Source organism: Nylanderia fulva, unplaced genomic scaffold (genome assembly GCF_048542155.1).
Source record: "Nylanderia fulva isolate GAGA-0341 unplaced genomic scaffold, ASM4854215v1 Scaffold33, whole genome shotgun sequence".
In the NCBI taxonomy this organism is placed as follows: Eukaryota; Metazoa; Arthropoda; class Insecta; order Hymenoptera; family Formicidae; genus Nylanderia; species Nylanderia fulva.
The window spans coordinates 853,852-872,661 of record NW_028190400.1 but is presented as its reverse complement, the minus strand read 5'-3'; the positions used below and the strand labels follow the sequence as shown (position 1 = coordinate 872,661).

Genomic DNA, 18,810 nt, shown 5'->3' with positions numbered 1-18,810 from the left:
GTTATTTTTTATCGTGAAAGTATTTTTACGAAATAATATGGGCACAAGTTTTTTTTCGATAATGATACGTCAAATGTCAAATGTCAAATGGACTCACCGCAGAAAAAAAGAAGCATTATAAAATCATAGACACAGATTAATAGACAGATCGCCAAAGGCCTGCCTAAAGAAGAGACCGCCATCTTCATGCGATAGACTTTGCCCCTTACCGACACACTTTGCCCCTGGTTCGAGTCCGTGCTAAATTTCGTAGACTTGAACCAAAAGACTTTGCCCCTGGTTCGAGTCCGTGCTAAATTTTGTAGACTCGACCAAAAGACTTTGCCCCTGGTGCAAGTCCAGGCTAAATTCGTTTGACATTACCAACAGACTTTGCTCCTGGTGCGAATCCAGGCTAATTGATCATGAGACCAATTTGAGAGATTTGGCCCCCGTTGTGTGTGTGTGTGTGTGTGAGAGAGAGAGAGAGAGAGAGAGAGAAAAAGAGAAAGAGAATATTTTACATATGCATATATATATATATATATATATATAAAATTTATTAAATATAAAAAATATATTTTTTACACATAAAATGTTTTTTTATTGAAATAATCACAATTTTAAATGTGATATAACACAGTGTTCAAAAATTTTTAATTAAATTTTATTAAAAAAAATTACTTGAAATTTTTTACATTAAGAATTTAAAGGCTCCTCATTCTCTTGTAGAAATTTATCACTATGCCAATTAATCACTTATTTCGAGTATTTAAAATACTCAAAATTTCAAGTAATTTTCTTTAATAAAATTTAATTAAAAATTTTTGAACACTGTGTTATATCACATTTAAAATCGTGATTATTTCAATAAAAAAACATTTTATGTGTAAAAAATATATTTTTTATATTTAATAAATTTTATATATATATATATATATATATATATATGCATATGTAAAATATTCTCTTTCTCTTTCTCTCTCTCTCTCTCTCTCTCTCTCTCTCTCTCACACACACACAACGGGGGCCAAATCTCTCAAATTGGTCTCATGATCAATTAGCCTGGATTCGCACCAGGGGCAAAGTCTGTTGGTAATGTCAAACGAATTTAGCCTGGACTTGCACCAGGGGCAAAGTCTTTTGGTCGAGTCTACGAAATTTAGCACGGACTCGAACCAGGGGCAAAGTCTTTTGGTTCAAGCAGAGAGAAAGATGAGAGCGGCCAGGCCGGCGTTTTGGCTGTTACCGTTTTTACGGGACTGCTTGAAGCGCCCCTCGCACCCGTTTTTAATATCGGAACTAACTGCACACCCATTTTCTGGCAGGGTCGATAAAGTTTGTATTTGGTGCGAGTCCGTGCTACGCCCATAATTTTCGTGTTAACACAGTATCACGTATTCATTCTGTATATGTGCGATCTTTTCTCTTTATTTATATATATATATATATATATATATATGTATTTATATAATTTGTATAAAAACTAAAATATAATTATTAAAATATATATATATATATGTATATGTGTAATGAAATATATAAATCTTATTTTAATTAAAATAAAAAGAACGATTAATTGTTCGACCACCTGGATTTTGGAATGTAATTTTTAATATATATTATATTATATTTAATATTTATCGCCGCTTCTATTAATATGAAGTGCAATGTCAACGTGCAATAATGTACAATTATTTAAAGTTTCCATGCCTAATGTATCATGCCGGTATAAAAGAACGTCAAGTAGCATGCGTAGCCGAGCAACTAAGATGACGAGCTGAAATCGTGGACATTTCAAGTTCAAACCCCTGCCTTTTTCAGATTTTTTTTTCACTTTTTTCAAATAAGTTATTATGTGTATAAATGTGTAATAATCAATATATCATTATTTGATAATTTTTTTTGTAATGGAACAAAATAAATTATTTTTTAATTCTGCAAGGAATTTAATTATTAATGCAAACGCCCACACACATAATTTAGATATTCAATTTTTTTTAGTTCAAATGTTTCTTGCAATCTGTATACGACAATCAGTCCACTCGCTGTGCCACAGATTGCATCGCATAATACGCTCAGAGTTATAATACGATAGAGATCGCTTTACGCTGTTTTTCCTTGAAATAAATAAATTTTACGTGTTGTGTACGCGTGTTTAGTATATTTGTTTCTTTCATATTAATTTTAACTATAATTAGTTTTTTAATTAAGATTATTTTAGTGTTAGTTGTTTATTTGTTAGTGTCCTGTTTTCTTTAATTTCGCATTTTTTAATTTTCTTTTTTTTTTGGTGTTGGTGCTAATTATTATTTTTATTTTACAATGTCGAGTAAACACCGGTTTTACGATAAATGTGTGTATTTAAATTGCACAAATATTAGGACAAAAGATGGAAAACGTTTATTTCGATTTCCATTACAAACGGGTGCGAGACATGATTTATGGTTACGCAATAGTGGTGAGTTTATAAAATTGATTTACTTATTTATATCAATATATAATATATATTGATATGATATATGAAACAAATATATATATATATTCTTTGTTTTTTTTAATAAAATATGTCAGATATTATGTATGTTTACGTATGGATTACGTTGAAGTGTTTCTTTGCCGCGTTTTTCTGATCTCGCCGAACGGTTCGCGAATCCTGTGCGAATAAAAAACGATGCGCGTGTGTGTGTGCGTGCGATTGTGATGATCAGTTTCAGTTCGTCTTCAACGCTTGACGAGAGAAGAGGTCCCGAACTGCTGTAAGTTTATAAAAACATATTTTTGTATAACACATTAGAACGATTTTATATTATTTTTTTTGTCTAGAAAACGTTATATTAATAACCGTTATGAAAACGATCTTGACGACGGCGACGATGCCGGTGACGAACAATAGGCTTCCCCATCCATGGCAATTCACAAATATAAACATCTTATAAGTGAAAAACTAAAACCTTTATTTTGCATTTTATCTATTCGAAAATAATATTAATGGATTATTGAGATTTTTGCGATTTCAACGACACCAAACACGACATAATTCGGATAATTTTTAATTAAACAGATAATCATACAAGTTCCTATCGCATACAGCTATTCTACAGACGGCTTTTCACGGCTTTTTGAGGCAAAGAAAAATGCATTTTTGTAATATACGTGTTATAAGTAAATAAATCGTGTTATTTACATTTATTTTGTGTAAAAATTACATTTTATGGTAAAAAAAAATTTTATTTAAAATAAAAAAATATTAAAAAAAAAGTCACTCCTTGAGAATCGAACCTCTAACCTCGACGGTACGTGTCTAGCCCCTTAACGCTACGCCACACGCTCTTCGATATAACGCTCTATTCCATACGTATTTATACGGCACTCATTATTTTTGATTTCGATTTTCTCGCGTACGCTTGAGAAATGCATTTTATCTCTTTATTCCACAATAATTAAAAGGATTTCATTAAATTGACAAATATAGTCGTACTAAAAAAAAAAAAAAAAAAAATTGGCCCTGCGAGGTCTCGAACTCATCTCCTTTAACAGCTACGTGTTACTGGCGCTCATCTGTGCACATAGCACGGAATCGAACCACGTACCGTGCACATAGCCTGTTACCACTCGGGAGCATCGTGCACATGGCTACGTAGTTCAATGTGCACGTTTTGTGCACATAGAGGCGCTTTGAATTCCGGTTGCAGCTAAATCGAGGGGATGACCACTCTCATCCTTCTCTCTGGTCGAGTCTACGAAATTTAGCACGGACTCGAACCAGGGGCAAAGTCTTTTGGTTCAAGTCTACGAAATTTAGCACGGACTCGAACCAGGGGCAAAGTGTGTCGGTAAGGGGCAAAGTCTATCGCACGAAGATGGCGGTCTCTTCTTTAGGCAGGCCTTTGGCGATCTGTCTATTAATCTGTGGCGATATAGTACACTTGTCAGGACGGCGCGTCGGAAATGCAAAATGTCGCCAGTTGCTTCCCTAGCAACCCGTCCGTACGTCCGTCCGTCCGTCGTAAATAACGTAATAAACGTGCGGTGCGGTCGGACATGGCTGGTTGAACGTTGGTGAAAACCGTACCTGTCTGTCTGTCGCAACTGCGTCGCGGATCCACCGATGATCACGTCGGACGGCGCGACGGCGTGAAAATGGCGGTGTGAAAAAATGGCAGGTCGCAGATCGACGCTGACGGCGAATGCGGTGGACTCGCTGCCGGGATCGGGTGGCGGAGATCCGCTGCGCGAGCTCTTCGAGGCCTGCAAGACCGGCGATCTCGCCAAGGTGAAGGCGTTGGTCAACCCGAAGACGGTCAACGCCCGCGACACCGCTGGACGCAAGTCCACCCCCCTGCACTTTGCAGCTGGTGAGTACTCGTCCGGAGCTTTTCCGTTCTTGGTATTTCGTTTCTCCCGCGGAGAATATCAAGGTTTTTGTAAACACGTGGATTTTTTGCGATAATCGAGGAAGGTTAATCGGCCAGCGTCACGTCCCAGCTGATCGCAGCCTGTTTTCAACGGAATTGTTAAATTGCAACGATATTTCTTATACCGTTGATCGAAATTTATTATTAACGGTATAAATTTATTTACTTTTTAAGTTCATTTTTTTTTAATTCTTTAAATTTGTTTTTTATTTTTTGTGTTTGTAACTTGCAATATTTCGAAGATCATTTTACATAAATAAACTTCAAATCAAATTGATGGAAAGACAGATAATCTAAAGAAGAAAAATGAATAATAAAACATTGCATGTTAAATTTTTCTTTAAAGAGATATAAAAATTCTTGCATAAGAATATGAAATTTTTTAATAAAAAAAGTTTGACAAGAGCGATAGATTCTGATATGATTTAGTTAAAGATATATATAAATTATTTAAATTTAAAACTTTGATATCTATTTAATATCTATTTTATGTCACTTATATGATCATATTTTATGCATTTTATTCAATTATAATACCATTATATTAATTGTTATAAATTTTATTGTAAATGTCAAACTTCCCTGTATATATAATGTATTAATAACTATTCTAATATATATATATATATATATTATAATATAATAAATTTTATATACAATATATATTACATGAAATTTAAAAATTTTTGTTTAATTTTAAAATTTAGGATACGGTAGAAAGGACGTTGTAGAATTTCTCCTATCTGCTGGTGCATCAATTCAGGCACGTGATGATGGTGGTTTACATCCATTACACAATGCATGTTCCTTTGGACATTGCGACGTCGTGAGATTACTTTTAGAAGCAGGAGCAAGTCCAAATACAAGGGATAATTGGAATTTCACGCCTTTACATGAGGCAGCGATTAAGGTGCTTATTTTGTAACAAGAAAAATTACTTATTAACGTGATTTTTTTGTCATGCGTAATAAGAATCGAAGATGGAAATGGTGTCTAACTTTTTCATCTTCATTTGTACTTGACAGGGTAAAATAGACGTATGTATTACTCTGCTACAGCATGGTGCAGATGTAAACATTAGGAATACAGAAGGAAAGACTGCATTAGAGGTAGCTGATGCTTCTACTAAATCAGTACTAACAGGAGAATATAGAAAAGACGAGCTCTTAGAAGCTGCTAGATCCGGAAACGAGGAACGATTGTTACAGCTGCTAAATCCTCTTAATGTCAATTGTCACGCCAGTGACGGTAGAAGATCTACACCTTTGCATTTGGCAGCTGGATACAATAGATCTAGAGTTGTACAGATCCTTCTTCAGAACGGTGCAGATGTGCATGCCAAGGATAAAGGGTTAGTATATGTGCCAACACCCAACTTACATATTTACATCTCAATGAGTATAATCTTCAAAAAATTATTCTTTACTATATCTTATTTATATGCTAATTATTTTTTATTTCAGTTTTGTTTATCATAGTTTTTTATTCAAGCCATGTGTCGAAATCGAATTAAAATCTATTGAAATTCTAATCCTTAATTCTTTTACAGAGGTCTCGTACCACTTCATAATGCCTGTTCATATGGCCACTTTGAAGTGACTGAGGCACTTTTGAAGCACGGCGCTGCTGTCAATGCCAGTGATCTCTGGACATTTACTCCGTTGCACGAAGCCGCGAGTAAATCCAGAGCAGAGGTTTGTTCCTTATTGTTGAGCGAAGGTGCGGATCCAACGCAATTAAACTGCCATAGTAAGAGCGCTATCGACGTAGCACCGACACTCGAATTACAAGAAAGATTAGCTTGTGAGTTTTAAAGCGAATTTATTATACTTTCTATTGTTATATTTGTGAACATAATTTTACATATTTTATAATTGGTGTACGTTTAATACTTATTACTTTCAGACGAGTATAAAGGTCACTGCCTATTAGACGCCTGCAGGCAGGCAGATCTTACGAAACTAAAAAAATATCTATCCCAAGAAATCGTCAATTTCAAGCACCCTTATACCGGGGATACACCGATGCATTGTGCAGTGGCGTCACCTTATCCGAAGCGAAAGCAAGTTATCGAGACCTTGATGTGAAAAAATGCTGCCATGAATGAAAAAAATAAAGACTTTCTTACGCCGCTTCACGTAGCGACTGATCATTCGCATTACGACGCGATGGATATATTACTTCGACATAATGCGAAGGTCAACGCGCTGGACGGCTTAGGACAAACCGCGTTGCACAGGTATCTTTGTTCTGGAAAATCACTGTTTTCATCTCGCTTCTATAGAAAGAAATACTTTAGTTTCGATCACATTAGTTCATAAATCATTAATTATTTTCTTACTAGGTGTGCTAGAGAGGATAACGTACAGGCTTGCAGAATACTCTTATCATACAATGTCGACCCGTCGATAGTATCTCTTCAAGGATACACCGCGGCGCAAATCGCTGCCGAGAATGTGTTAAAAATATTGCAGGGTAAGATATTTCTTTTATTGTTAGTTTATTTATTTTATCTTATTTATAGATATATAATTTTATTTGTAGATATTATATATATTATATATATTATTTATTTAATCTGGATTTCGGGAGAACAATTTTCATTTTTAAGTTTGACTTTACAGATCCGCCGAGTGGAACCGATGATGTGGAAGCACAACTCTTGGAAGCGAGCAAATCTGGCGATCTTGCAGCGGTGGAAAGAATTTTGCAGGCCAATCCGCACGCGGTAAATTGCCGTGATTTGGACGGAAGGCACTCGACTCCGCTGCATTTCGCAGCGGGTTTTAATAGAGTGCCGGTTGTAGAGTACCTATTAGCACATGGTGCAGATGTGCATGCCAAAGATAAAGGGTAATTAATAATATTATCATAAAGTACTTGTGCTATAATCTTTTTTTATCTTTAAAATAAATAATTTACAATATTATCTTTCCATTGATTGTACTTTAATATTTACATAACATATTTCTCAGTAGACTTACATTTTTTTTATCTATTGTAATCCAAAAAAATCTTTATCTATAATTTAATTAAACTGCTCTGAATAAAATTAATAAAATTTAATAAAATATAGCGCATATACATATATTTATTTTTAATACTATATTTTTAATATATTTATTTTTTAATATAGCGGATTGGTTCCTCTTCACAACGCTTGCTCTTATGGCCACTACGAAGTCACAGAATTATTGGTAAAACACGGTGCGTCCGTGAATGTCGCCGATTTGTGGAAATTTACACCTCTTCACGAAGCCGCCGCTAAAGGCAAATACGAAATAGTTCGATTACTATTAAGACACGGAGCAGATGCTACTAAAAAGAACAGAGACGGCGCGACACCATTGGATCTGGTGAGAGACGGTGATCAGGATGTAGCGGATCTCTTGCGTGGAAATAGTGCTCTCCTAGACGCTGCAAAAAAAGGCAATTTAGCTAGAGTTCAACGATTAGTTACGCAAGACAACATTAATTGTCGGGATGCGCAAGGACGCAATAGTACTCCATTACATTTGGCTGGTAATTTATATATTATTTTTATATAAATATCGAAATCTTTTCTCTTTTCTTTCTGTTCTTAATTTTAAATTGTTTTCTTTAGTTATTATATATTATTTTGTTATAAATATAAAAAAATTAATATAAAAAAATTAAATTTTCTTTTAAAAAGATTGAAAAATAGATTTTATTTTTATGTATAGTTTTATATATAGACAGTTTTTTCTCTTAATACAGCGGGGTACAATAACCTGGAGGTAGCTGAATTCTTGCTGGAACGTGGGGCAGATGTAAACGCGCAGGATAAAGGCGGCCTTATTCCTTTGCATAACGCGTCGAGTTATGGTCACTTGGATATTGCAGCCTTGCTCATTAAATATAATACTGTAGTGAACGCGACTGATAAATGGGGATTTACACCGCTTCATGAAGCTGCGCAGAAAGGTCGAACGCAACTGTGCGCCCTTCTGCTTGCGCATGGCGCCGATCCGTTCCTGAAAAATCAAGAGGGACAGACTCCGGTGGATCTAGCCAGCGCGGACGATGTAAGGTGTCTGTTACAAGATGCTATGGCTTCTCAACAAATCGTCCCATCAGTACCATCTGGCAATATGGTGAACAGTACTGGCAGCAATCCTGTCAACAGTAGGCCACCCAGTATCATATCCGGTAAGAATATTTTGTAATGATATATCATATAAAAATTCTTCGAGCTTAATTAAAACATAAAAGATTCGAAATGTAGAAAAGATGCAGAAAAGATTCTAATAACATTTGTTAATCTCTTCTACCTAGTTCCCGTTACACCGCCGCCGCCACTCACTCAAGAAACAGTTATCATGCCATCCGGAGCGGCTATGACTCTATGCGTACCACTGGCTCGTCCGACATCGTGTCTGAGTCCAATGCCACCGAGCGAACCATGCTCCGAAAAAGAGTCCAAGGATTTATGTAAAGAACACAACGGTTCCATCACGACTGTCGCTGGTTTCCTACAGAGCCTCGGTTTGGAACATTTACTCGAGCTGTTCGAACGCGAGCAAATTACTTTAGATATACTGGCGGAAATGGGTCACGAGGATTTAAAGCAAGTTGGAGTGTCAGCTTATGGTTATAGGCATAAATTAATTAAAGGCATGGACAAACTATTGAACACAGCAGCGGGCTCTCTTTGGCAGCCTTCCATAAATCCCGGGACATTATTAGTGGATTTATTAGCGGAGGACAAAGAATTCTTAGCCGTTGAAGAAGAAATGCAAAGTACTATTAGGCAACACAGGGACAATGGCCACTCTGGCGGTATCTTTTCACGATACAATATAGTTAGAGTACGTATAATTTCTATTTAACTATATCAGAAGTATAAGAAATAATTAATAATATTTTTTCGGCATATTCAAAAATATCTTGTACATTTTCCAGATACAAAAAGTTCAGAATCGTAAGTTGTGGGAGCGTTACGCTCATAGAAGACAGGAAGTCGCTGAAGAAGTCGGTGCCGCCGCTCCCGCGTCTCCCGGCACTGGACCGAGGGGCACTTCCAGTTCGACCGTGTCCCAGGCGAATGAGAGAATGCTGTTCCACGGAAGTCCGTTCATCAACGCGATCGTTCAGAAAGGATTCGACGAGCGACACGCGTACATCGGCGGAATGTTCGGCGCTGGGATATATTTTGCGGAACACAGCAGTAAGAGTAACCAGTATGTTTACGGTATATGCGGAGGCACCGGATGTCCCGCGCATAAGGACAGAAGCTGTTATATTTGCCACAGGCATTTACTGCTGTGTAGAGTTACCCTCGGTAAGTCGTTTTTACAATTCTCGGCGATGAAAATGGCGCACGCTCCCTCCCGGTCACCATAGTGTGATGGGTAGACCGTCGCAGGGAGGCTTGGTATTCCCCGAATACGTTGTTTATCGAGGCGAACAAGCTTATCCCTGAATATCTTATCACATATCAAATTGCGAGACCCCAGCAGGAAAGCGGCGGTAACGAGGGCGTCGAGGAACGGTGATCGAAAGAGCTAAGTCCCGCGGCGAGATTGCGCAGTCTCTGTTGCTGTCAGAGACCGAGGACATGCGGCGCATTGTCGCGGACATAAAGGGCGAGCTATTTCGTATCCAACTCCATCGGTTCTTCCATTTTTAATTGATTAGAGTGGAACTGTAAACAAAATAACAGTGTGCGCGCGCGCGTGTTTATGTGTGTGACCGAAATATATGCACTTATAGAATATATTCTATTCCAAAATAACATCTAAATTACTGTGAAAACAGGAATGGCCGTTATAATAGCTTGTTTCTAGCATTTAAACGTGATAATATTTAAGCTCAGTCTAAACCGTCAAGCAGAGATAGAGAGATGCATATTGGTCATGATGTATATATCGATATAGATTGCTGTGTGCATCTCTTACATCTAATTTGATGTGTCGATTAGTGTGTTCTTAGGATTAGTCAGTATTAAAAGAAATTGCAATGGCATATTTGTATACATATGGGAAACCTAATCTATAATTGACACGCTTGACATGCTTTGCATGAAGAAATTAAGAAAAAGGAAAAAAATATTTGATCTTGAAAGTATATAAAATCATCGAAGAAAAAATTTAATTTAACTGGCCCGTCTCACACGCGATATTTAATAGTATATAATATAAATTAAATTCATTTATTTGATATATACATTGTAAGTAAAGTCTACAATGTGTGTGATAAAATGTATATTTATATGTACAAATATAATTTTTTTTTAATTAAATAATGATATCTATAATTATTGAAAATTTTTTCGGCATTACGTGATATGAATAATTTTTGTGTTTTTATTTTAAGAAGCAATCTAATCGAGAGAAATATATCTGTATGTTATTATTTTGTACATTACAAAGTATATTAATTTATTTAATTATGTAGATGCATCTTTTGCATTTCGGACTTTACTTGCAATGCATATACATTTATAGTCTTAGTGTAAGTATTGTATATAGAATTTATGATTATATATTCTTTAATATTTCGTAAATGTAATCAATGGGGTTCCTATATAATTCGATAGCGATATTTCAAATACTGTACAGGCTCTTTTTACCAAGATAATATAGCTATTTTATTAATGTCAATCTGTTTTTGGGGAAAAAAGATATCAAAAGATATCTACGTGTTACAATTAACTCTAAAAACTGAACTCGTAAGCATTATCAGGGCCGGGTATAATACGTAGCTGCAAATTATTATGACATCGATTAAAGTATTTATAAAAACGAATTACTAAATAATCGAATTAGCTTTATTTCGCTTAACGCCGTTCAAAGAATGATAATTTTTCTAAGCAAATTGAATTTTGCGAATGGCGAATATCGAAGACATTCTGATCTCATTAAAAATACCGTCTTAAACTGTTCAGAATATACAGAACGTTTTAAAAATAGATAGCTAAATTTTAAAAGCGTATTCTACTCACCTAAGATGAAAAAAAAATCAAATGAACGTGAGGAAACGCTTTTTTTCCAAATACATTTTTTTTTTTTAATTTACAACAGACTTTGAGAAACTTAATTAAAGAACGCTTAGAAACACTTCAATAAAGAAATTGCTAAAAATGATTTCTTTCTGAATGCCTCGCACCGATGTTTCGTGGAAAAACATTAAAAAATGTCTGCAGTATTTCGTACTTTATATCACACGATTTCGGAGTATTTGCTATTTTCACAATAGCAACAGAAGAGTTTTGAAATGTCTTAATAATTAAAAATTGATGTAATTATTACGGCAAATTGTCTGTTGCAAATAAAAAGTGTTTATAATTTGGAAAAGAATTGAAAGAAGCGTTTTCGAACCCACGTTTATATGAGTTTCTCAACCTTATGATGAGAATATACTCTTAAAATTTGATCATACATTTTTGAAACATTCTGAATACAAAATTAGTTCGTCGCAATTACATAAAGAGAAACAACTACGTAAATATACATAAAGATAATACGACCGTAAACAGCGGAAAACGAACACCACAATTGCAATAGTTTTAATAGTTATTCTCTAGGTGATGGGGTGACTCTTTGTGTTTTTATAGGGGAGTTTTCAATTCATTTTAAATAAAATACTTATCTGTGACACAGGACATGGACACAGAGCTAATCTCTGCGCTGCTGCATTTGCTAAAGCATGAAAATGCCGATATTACAATATTTTTATGTAAAGCAGATATGCAGTAATAGATCAGAGTGATATACATATATGAAGTGCATACATATTACCACTGTGTTCTACTTGTAAGAGAACGAGAGACTTATGAAGAGAAAAACAATGACTTTCTTTAATTGTTAACATATGAGTTTTTTGTCTTTACTTTAATTTTATCCTCTTATTGTGCGATTTTTTTTATTAATTCACACATGAAAAAGAAACACATATTCTTCCTTTCCCTCTCTATAAATCATCCGTGTAACAAATATTAAAATTTTACTCCGTTATACAATAATACATGTTTATTAGAATTAACACCGATATTTGTGAATTTTCTTATCAGCCAATAACAAACATCTCGTTTCTCTCTCAACTCACAGACAAAAGCATCAATATTTTCATGTATGCATGTATCATAAAAAATTGCATCAACAAAATCATTAAATCGTAAATAATTTTAGCGCGTGTTGCACAGTTATATCGCGAGATACTATTTATATATACAGTAAACGATAAACAATTTATTCACAACATTGTGTCTGCGAGCATCCCTCGACTTTTTTCATTCCATAATACCTAGACATAGGAATATTTCTATGTCTATCTATTCAATCATCCGTTAGTCATGTATTATACTTTACGAATTATGTATATTATGTTACATCATTCATGGAATATTTGCAAAACTTTTTCTGTACGATACAAGATGTATTCATATTCTGAACAGATATACTTTATACACATTTTGATATAACGCAATGATTTTGTAATAACGCAATTACATTATATCCCTTACACAACAGATAAATTACTTAAGCATACAGTATACATTTTGATATAGATTAAGAAAAAAGATTTCTTCTTTTTTCATCAAACAAAAAGTTATGTCTATCAAAGTATCTCTTATAATTAAAAGAGGAGTGATATTTATTGCGCGCGAAAATTTCTCTCTGATATATTAGATCTTCATTTATCAAAAATATTTTTTTTCTATTTTACTCTCTTAACAAAATAATGAATTTTAAGAGATTAAAAATAACTGCGGAATGCGCTCTGTTAATTAAATGCTAAAACATATGCTATTATAATTTATAATTGATGCAACACATGATCACGTCATGTCTGAGCGCTGATTAGTATCGAGATCAATTTGCATGATAATATCTGATCACAACGTAACACGTGCTTTTAACGTGCAGAAAGCGCAAATACATTTTTTTTATACGCACATATATCGAAAGCAATCTTTTTTAGAAATTTTTCTATATACTTTGTCGCTATAATGTGGCGCTAAACTTTAAACTGTAAAGGGTATCGTTTCGCGTTTTTTCAGCGATATTTTCTCATCAGTATCAATGAGAGCAAAAACAAGTCCGGTTCGACTGATATATATTCCACGGATGAAGGGAAAAATTTGCAAAAATTAAATTGCAACGTCCAATACCGATCGTCTGTTCTCGTTTCGAGTGCTGTCACGTTCTCGTCGCTCGTCTCGTCAAATGGAAAATTACGCGGCGATGAATCTTTTAGAAATTATGTTAACGCGACGCGTGTTCACGTGTCGTGTATATCTCGTTCGATGAATCGACATATCGTTGGCGCCATTAAGTGGCACTTTATAATCATCTTTTCCGCGATATTAATATCTTTTTTTAACTCTTTATCTCGCAATGCCATTAAAAAGAATCCCAATGCTGCAACTCGTAATATTTTCTGCCACTTGTTTATTCTTTATCTCGCGTCCTGTTAATTACAAAGTATCATTTAATATGTATCGCTTTTTACCGTATAAGAATAAGCAAAAGAAGATACACATTTCATCACACGAAAACTTAAATCTCGCGACATATAAATATCATTTATTTCCACGAAATCTTTTCACACACGATGCCTGAAAAAAAGATAAATTTTATGCAGCGTGAAAATCGTACAACACGTCTGTTAATACTAAAAATATATCAGAATGCGCACCGTCATTACATCCAACTCAATCCGATGCGTCAATGACACCTGTTTATCGCTACACGCATATTTTATGTTACAGCCGTGTGCTATTAATATACAAGCGCTTACTCGCGGGAAAATTCCGCGGAAACGCATTGGCCGACCGTCGAAGGGGATTTGGCACCGGTTACGTCAAAGTTACACGTGCAAAGTTTGCAAGGTCGAACTCCAGACGAATCAATCAATTAAATCAGTGCGTCGCGGTATATGCAAATTTTTTCAAAAAGCGGAAGGGAGCGAGATGCGATATTTTTCGCGATAAATAGGCGACACATTTAAAAAGGACATTTAAAAGCTCGCAGAGACGAAAACCTGAGAATATTAAAATCGTGTCGCCACTATATGTATATGCATATATGGGAGAAAATCAAGTCCGATGGCTGCAAGCGCGAGAAGTGCAAGAAGCACGTGACTCCGCGCTGCTTCGATTCGCAGACGCTTCTCGATCACGAATGTCACTCGTGACATTAGGTGCGCATGCGTGCGCGCCTTCGCGTCGCCTGCGCCGCGCCGGCCGGCTCGCGTTCAAACGTGCGACGGACGTAGCCGAAGGTGGATTGGTACCGCGTTGATTGAACGGCGCGAACGTCGTCCGAGCTCTCGAAGGCGGAGAGTTGTTATTTTTTTGTCAACTCTCGCTTCGTTCGAACGATATCGCGATCTCGCGACTTTTCGTAATATCGCTCGAGGAACGTCCGATCGAATGTCGAACGGATTAAGATAAGACGCCCGCTGTCGGTCGTGTGCGACGGAGTCGGTGACGGACAGGCGTGCGATGCGCTAGGCCGCGGTTAGCATCATCACATGAGAGGAGAGAGAGAAGAGATTATTACACATCCTTCGTAATAAAGATCGAAATTTAACAGTCGCGAAACATCGCGATGTCATGTACTGTCGTATAAGAGATTTCAAGGAAGAGAAAGAAGAGGACAACTTCAACAACACGATTACCGATTCTGAGGTTGCGGAGTAAAAAACGGGGAATGCTCTCCTGAGGAAGAAAGAGGAACGTCGGCGGAAGTTGTTGAGAAACGGAAGGAAATTTTCTTTAAATCCCATTCCTCGTCGTGTCGCAGGAGTCTGTCGTTACTGCAGAGAAACGGTAAGTAATTTGCTACTCTTTATCACTCTTTATTGGTTTAATAGCATCTGACGCGTGGGTGATGCGTACATTCGCACGCTTGATCTCGCGAAATTGATTCTATTACCAGCACTTACGATGCGAACGATTCGACAATGTATACTATGTATAGTCATCATTAATTTTCAATTTGAGTTTAATTCGCGTTAAAGGATATTTTTTCATCATGCTTGCAAGTAAAAAAGTCTGTTCACTAAAATAATAGAACATACGAAATTAAAAAAAAAAGTATATTTTGTTCAAATTATAAAGTTTCCTATCGTAACAATTAAAGTCACCAAGTTTGCTGCTAAATACCAAGGATATTTTTTTACACGAAGAGAAAATATATTTATATTGAAATCTTTTATATGTCAGAATCATATTGTGTGTTGGTTTCGATATCATCAATAATTAATATTAATTAATTTTATATAATTTAAAAATTCAAAAATTTTTAATAATATATTATTAATTCCGAAAGACGAATCAATAAAACAATAAAATTGTATTGTAATAATTTGTGTTTTTGCTATATGTATTTGAGAGACATTCTTGCTCCAAAAATTTAACATTCTTTATATTCTCTATGGAAAGATATATTTTTTTATATTTTTCTCTTATTAAATCAGAGATCACAATATTAAAGTATATATACATTAAAATATAATATCTTTATAAAAATGAATTGTGCATTTAACATGTAATTACAAAATTAGATAAAAATTGCTGAAGTTAACATCATCATTTTTCAATAAGCTTATTGCCAGATTCGACGATATATTCACATAAAAATTCAGTCTATTTAGTTCAAAATAAAATTATGGTAATTAACATGAAGTATATTTTATATAACTAAATTTTTATATAACTAAAAATTTATACACTGAAAGAAATGACTAAATTATAAATATTTATTTCAATACTGCCTAATAAATCATTTATTTGAAACAAATCAATATTTATTTGTTTTGAAAAGGATTTATATCAAATAAATATTTTTTATGTCAAATCTCAATATTATTAATTTCAAATAAATGATTATTTGGCAGTATTAAAATAAATACTTATTCGAATTCAATAAATTTTTTTAGTGTGTGTGTGTAGTTATATTAAAAAATTTATAATATTAAAAATTAATATTATCCTGAAATATTGTATCTGTGTTCCAAGCAAACACAATAGTGCAGTAGTTATAGATTATAGATGCAATTTGCAGACACACTGCGAAATATGCTTATATCTGCATTAGCCTGGATGTTTCTTTTATGTCTGAGAATGACTTATAATCACGAATTTTACATTTTACGTGCATACGACTTGTGCGTGTTTATCTCCAACAATGTAACAAAAGCTTTTGTGTACGTGCTTGACACTTTATTATCAATGCTATTGTTTATTAATTAATGTTTCGATTCTGATGTATTTTATGATATATTAAATTTAGGCATAGAATTAGACAAGTTCAGATTTTGAAATAAATGTGACTCGAATGAGATTACAGTGAAAAAATTTAATTTCTACAGATATAAATTTTTCTAGGAAACTTTTAGAAAAAATTCTCTATAAAAATTTTATTTTAACAAAAGTTAAATTTTAACGAGGATTTGATGTAAAAAACACGTGTTAGGAAAACGTGCATGAGAATAATGTTATGCAAAAAATTATCAATTTCTAATCTCTCATAAACTATGTTGTTTTTAATTGCGGAAAATACTGATAAAAAAATTTCTTTGTGAAATATGTATAATTGAACTTTTGCTCCTTGTTTATCGATATAATATTTTTGTTTCCTGGTAAAAAATGCCGATATAATTGCGCGACGTTAATCGGAATTGTTACGTACTTTATCATGACATTGCGCGATATTCTAAGCGGGAGATTAATTAGAACTAAAAGATAATATGTGAATTTTAATTAAACGGCTTCTAATCATTTACACGCGTGATCGGAATTTGTTCACACCCAACCGAAGTAACGACCGTTCACCACATGTATTATCGTTTCTTAAAGGGGATTCTTTGTTTACAAACAAGATCCGAGATAACTTCCGCACACGACACAACCTGCGCAATTCACTCACGTATTATATCGTATCATTAGTGAATTGGCTATCCACACTTAAGCCTTGCATAATTAGACGTGCTAAGGAATTTTCATACAATTAGTTAAAAGCACAAACTGCAATTTTATTCAATAATTTATTTAAAAGTTTGATGATTAATTAAAATAAATTTAATCTGACAGTTCTCTCAAAACATTCCCCAGTTATTTAATTTTATAAAATTAAATAACTGGAGAATTTTTTATTAATTAATTTATTATTTTTTTTCATTAATTAATAAACAATAGTTTAATTTTATTACATAATTTATCAATATAATTTTATTTTAATCAAATAATCAAGCATTAAAAGAAATTAAATACTGTTCAATGAGTGGAGAACTTGATAACTTTTTTGACTATTAAAAGCGAAAATTTTTTGCGACTCTTGAATCTGTGTAGACATTCATAAACGTTCATTGAACATGTTCCATGTCCAGATATTTGCTCGAAACCGGCTTAGCCGGCTTCCTGGACCACGTTCACGCGCATATGCGTGTGGCCGCGTGCTCTCGTGCCCCCACAGGAAAACGCGTGTTTTCCGGTCAATCGTCCCTCGCATACGCTCACGCGGAATTCTATTAAACTGACATATGTAAAGCATGGCATTCATATTCATAAATATAATTTCTATTCACCTATATGTTTGCACATATGTGCATGCCGAAGTATTCACACTTCCGGAGGAAACCTGTCTGCCGATTATCGCGAAAAAATATTTTCCGAAAAAAATGAGCAAAGAAATGAAAAGATTGGATATTATAGAATGTACAGTCAAAAAATGGAATGTCAATCTAAATACATTTTGATTTATCAGATTATATTAAAATTTTGATATCTTTTCTATGAGAGCGTTTATTATTTGTCAGAATATAAAAAATCAGTAAAAGTAAACATTATTATCGTAAACAATAATAGTCAATTTGTTTATTTCACCGTTTAAATCAATATTAAAGTCATCTTTTTGATAACTGTTTTACAATTAATGAAATTGTAAAGTATATGAAGATTTATTGAGAAATTAATGTATCTTATATTTCATTATTAATGGAAACTGAGAATCTCTTAACGTGATACTTCGAATGACACCTTATCAGTCTTTCGATTTGTCTACTAATCTCTCATGTCATAGTTAAAAAAAGTCAACTTACAGCCACGTGATTCTCGAATGATATCACATTACATATCACGAATAAAAGTTAAAGACGCAACAGTTAATTAAGTGTAACCAAGTGCAACTCTTTTGATACTCAGGAGATAATCTGTGCAAAGGATTATAAGATAATATGATGATTGTATAATAACAAATATTTTTTACGTATCAAGAACTATTAACGAATTTATTTCTAAATTTGGAAATTTAATTATTGAAATATGAGCAAATTAATTGTCTAGTTTTCAAATCATATTCATCATCTTTTTTTACGTCAGAAAAGAGACTTGCATTTTAATAAGCATTAGCAAATATTAAATAATCAAATATAGAAATAATTATTC

General features: G+C 34.0%; 2 protein-coding genes and 2 long non-coding RNA genes across 6 annotated transcripts in view; 3 read left to right on the top strand and 1 right to left on the bottom strand.

Moving 5' to 3' along the window:
* Positions 1-2,661: 2,661 nt before the first annotated feature.
* LOC146722335 (uncharacterized) lies at positions 2,662-3,171 on the top strand. The gene is made up of 2 exons (XR_014925210.1): positions 2,662-2,738; positions 2,806-3,171. It is a non-coding gene; the product is annotated as an uncharacterized LOC146722335 (long non-coding RNA).
* Positions 3,172-3,788: 617 nt separating this feature from the next.
* On the top strand, positions 3,789-12,227 carry Tnks (tankyrase). Its single transcript, XM_029298955.2, is given in 13 exon segments — positions 3,789-4,337; positions 5,105-5,307; positions 5,423-5,748; positions 5,947-6,200; positions 6,303-6,636; positions 6,742-6,872; positions 7,022-7,250; positions 7,534-7,919; positions 8,136-8,567; positions 8,694-9,226; positions 9,321-9,743; positions 9,745-9,834; positions 9,836-12,227. Coding segments are annotated over 13 exon segments (3,618 nt in total). The 5' UTR covers positions 3,789-4,138; the 3' UTR covers positions 9,914-12,227.
* LOC146722334 (uncharacterized) lies at positions 10,998-14,527 on the bottom strand. The gene is made up of 2 exons (XR_014925211.1): positions 14,058-14,527; positions 10,998-13,977 (listed from the first exon to the last, which is right to left on the bottom strand). It is a non-coding gene; the product is annotated as an uncharacterized LOC146722334 (long non-coding RNA).
* Gbs-70E (Glycogen binding subunit 70E) overlaps positions 13,530-18,810 on the top strand; it is a 29,210-nt gene continuing 23,929 nt past the window's right edge. For 2 of the 3 annotated variants that reach the window (XM_029298960.2, XM_029298959.2), the window contains exon 1: positions 13,530-15,192. The gene's annotated coding sequence lies outside the window, so the exon portion shown is untranslated. The remainder of the gene's footprint in view (positions 15,193-18,810) is intronic. The other variant, XM_029298958.2, reaches the window with a different exon arrangement.